Below are 3,508 nucleotides of genomic sequence, written 5' to 3'. Positions count from 1 at the left end.
CTGCACAGAGACACACAGCAACACCTGCAGCTCTGCACAGAGACACACAGCAACACCTGCAGCTCTGCACAGAGACACACAGAGACACCTGCAGCTCTGCACAGAGACACACAGAGACACACAGCAACACCTGCAGCTCTGCACAGAGACACACAGAGACACCTGCAGCTCTGCACAGAGACACACAGAGACACACAGCAACACCTGCAGCTCTGCACAGAGACACACAGCAACACCTGCAGCTCTGCACAGAGACACACAGCAACACCTGCAGCTCTGCACAGAGACACACAGAGACACACAGCAACACCTGCAGCTCTGCACAGAGACACACAGAGACACCTGCAGCTCTGCACAGAGACACACAGCAACACCTGCAGCTCTGCACAGAGACACACAGCAACACCTGCAGCTCTGCACAGAGACACACAGCAACACCTGCAGCTCTGCACAGAGACACACAGCAACACCTGCAGCTCTGCACAGAGACACACAGCAACACCTGCAGCTCTGCACAGAGACACACAGCAACACCTGCAGCTCTGCACAGAGACACACAGCAACACCTGCAGCTCTGCACAGAGACACACAGCAACACCTGCAGCTCTGCACAGAGACACACAGAGACACCTGCAGCTCTGCACAGAGACACACAGAGACACACAGCAACACCTGCAGCTCTGCACAGAGACACACAGAGACACCTGCAGCTCTGCACAGAGACACACAGCAACACCTGCAGCTCTGCACAGAGACACACAGCAACACCTGCAGCTCTGCACAGAGACACACAGAGACACCTGCAGCTCTGCACAGAGACACACAGAGACACACAGCAACACCTGCAGCTCTGTCAATATTATTATTATTATTATTATTATTATTATTATTATTATTATTATTATTATTATTATTATTATTATTATTATTATTATTATTATTATTATTGTTGTTTTTGAGTCATTAATAATCTCTTTAAATATTTCATTGCTATGGCAGTAGCTGAAAGGCTCTTGTGCAGAGGAGGCTTGTCATCAAAGGCACTAGGTGATGCAGTTTTCAATATTGTTCATATTCAATGGACTTTCCTACATCCTCACACCCACCAATTAAAAGAGAGAGAGAGAGGGGAACAGACAGCAGCTCACAGTTTCAATTTGAAGCACAAAGCTTTATTGGTTTGCTGTAGCAGTTGGTAAGTAAACACTGGCAATCTTAATCAACATGGGTGGCGGGTGTATGAGCCAGCAGGTCACTGGAGAGGAGGGGGTCCGTCTCGTCTTCAACGAGGTGAGGGGTCCCGGGGCTCCGGGGGCTCAGTTGGTGGGGTGGAAAGCCCCCCTCTGGTGCCACTGCATGTCCCGAATGCGCCTCACAGACTGGATCTGGGGGTGCTGGGCGCCGAACTCCAAGCTGTCCTTGTAGTCCCCTTTCTCAAGCAGGTACTGGTACCCTCTGTATCCAGGGTACTGATACCCCACCCATCTGTGAGGGGAGAGGGAGAGAGAGCTCAGGATCTGTCTGTCTCATCATCCCTCTCTATGTGTCTGTAACGCAAGCTAGCTGTCCTGATGAAGAGGAGGGGGGGGGGGGTCGGCCTCCCCAGGGCAGGCCCTATACTGGAGCGAATCAGTCCTGGAGCTCTGTCCTGGAGCTCTGTCCCAGAGCTCTGAGGAGTTCTAGAATGTAGCTGTGCGGAGCTTCTCAGCTCAACAGGGTCTGCAGCTGCCAGCTCTGTGTCTGTAAAGGGGGATTTACAAACAACGCACTGTACACTGCACACTGAAACAGCCAGGAGCATTGCCCAGTTACAGGAAGAAAACAGGACAGGCTGTGAAAAGAGCGTTGTCCACACGGACACACAAACTGGACTCATAGAGTCAAGACAATGAATCCAGCATGTCCTTTAATGATAAAGCAAGGACTCCCCCTGCTGTGTGTATATGCACAGTGTATATGTATATATATATATATATATATATATATATATATATATATATATCTCAGTACTGGCTGTGCTCTCCACTCCTCTGCTGTGTGTGTGTATATGCACAGTGTATATATATATATATATATATATCTCAGTACTGGCTGTGCTCTCCGCTCCTCTGCACTCACGTTCCGCTCTGCACCCTCACGGAGGAGACTTTCTCCTGGTATCCGTGGGCATGGAAGCTGGGCACATCGTCATCAATGATCTCGATCTTCTTCCCAGTGAAGCTGGGGTTTTCATACATGATAATCTTGTGCTCCTGGCTGCCCTGTGAAAGTCAACCACAGACAGACAGACAGACAGACAGATACAGACAGACAGACAGACAGACACGATGTATTCAGAGACGTGTCTTAGCAGGACAATTTTAGAAGCTTGCTATATATATATATTTTTAACTACTTGCATGAGCTGTAGCCCTCGCCAGCAGGGATCAGAATCTGCTTCATACTACACTGCAATAAGAGACTTCGCTATTACTATAACAAGCCAAGTTAAATTCCATCCACATTTCCACAGGGCATCTTTATAAAGGTCTGTTGTGTTTTTAAGTAGCTCGTGGGGTTGGTTGTAAGCATGCTATCCTTCCTTCACACCCGCCCCCATGTTGGAGGTACGCACCACTTTGATTGGCCTGAAGGAGGAGACGGTGTCACTGCGACGGCTGTTGGTCCAGGAGTCCCAGCGAGGATATTCTCCCTTCTCAAACACAAACTGCTCTCCCTTGCAGCTCGACTGCTCGTAGCCAACCCAGCTGAGGAGAGAAGAGAGAGGGGAGGGGGAGAGGAAGGGGGGCGCGTGGAAAGACAAGAGAGGGGAGGGGGGGGGCAGAGTAGAGTTCAGAAAGTGAGGAGGAAGGGAAATGAGAAGGGAAAGCACTCTCTCCTGCCCCCCTGCTCAGTCTCCCCCTGCTGAACTCACGGTCCGGATTGCACCAGGATGGAGCCCACTTTCTCCACTCCGAACTCCCTCAGGTCGGGGCAGGGTCCAGTCAGCTCATGGCAGCGGCCCTGGAAGTTCTCCTGTTCGTAGATGACGATCTGGGAGGGGGGAGAAATCCTGTCTGTAACTCTGAACGTTTCCCACCTTCTCTCTGCTTCTCTCTCTCTCTCTCTCCCGCTATCTCTCTCTCCCTCAGCCTCCCCATCCCCTCTCCCTCGTCTCTCACCTTGAATGCCACGGTGCTCGGCTGCTGCTGTTTAGATGCAGGAGTCTGGTGGTCTGTTGCCATTGTGATCCGGATGCTTTGTTAAGTGGAAAAGTGCTGAGGGGGACGGGGAGGAGAGACACAGAGTGGTGAGCGATACATAGCAGAACAGTACAAACCAATGGCATTGCTAACATTAATATTAATAGCAGCAGTAATAGTTGTAGAAGTAACAGCAGCTCTTACCAGTACCTGCTTGTGCCAGTGAGGCACTGGGCAGCGGGGCTCAATTTATACTGGAGCGCTAAGTGGCGCTGCCAAAATGATTTCTAAACCAGTTCCAGAAGGACGGCTGGAAAATCACAGCA

The 3,508-nt window shown here is 50.5% G+C and overlaps 1 protein-coding gene across 1 annotated transcript; it reads right to left on the bottom strand.

Annotated features, from left to right (window-relative positions):
• Positions 1–1,150: 1,150 nt before the first annotated feature.
• LOC117426365 (beta-crystallin B2) lies at positions 1,151–3,508 on the bottom strand. The gene is made up of 6 exons (XM_059032879.1): positions 3,387–3,508; positions 3,162–3,257; positions 2,915–3,033; positions 2,615–2,747; positions 2,119–2,261; positions 1,151–1,485 (listed from the first exon to the last, which is right to left on the bottom strand). Exons 2-6 carry the CDS (start codon positions 3,222–3,224, stop codon positions 1,317–1,319), a joined length of 627 nt encoding a protein of 208 aa, XP_058888862.1. The 5' UTR covers positions 3,225–3,257; positions 3,387–3,508; the 3' UTR covers positions 1,151–1,316.

Source organism: Acipenser ruthenus, chromosome 11, assembly GCF_902713425.1.
Source record: "Acipenser ruthenus chromosome 11, fAciRut3.2 maternal haplotype, whole genome shotgun sequence".
Lineage (NCBI taxonomy): Eukaryota > Metazoa > Chordata > Actinopteri > Acipenseriformes > Acipenseridae > Acipenser > Acipenser ruthenus.
The sequence above is the reverse complement of the archived record's forward strand: the minus strand, read 5'-3'. Positions and strand labels throughout refer to the sequence as shown.

Coding starts and splice junctions, on each gene's coding strand:
- LOC117426365 (XM_059032879.1), bottom strand. CDS start 3,224: ATGGCAACAGACCACCAGACTCCTGCATCTAAACAGCAGCAGCCGAGC. Junction 2,748..2,914: donor ATCCTGGTGCAATCCGGACC/GTGAGTTCAGCA, acceptor TTCTCTCCTCAG/CTGGGTTGGCTACGAGCAGT. Junction 1,486..2,118: donor GTGAGGGTGCAGAGCGGAAC/GTGAGTGCAGAG, acceptor CTCCCCTCACAG/ATGGGTGGGGTATCAGTACC.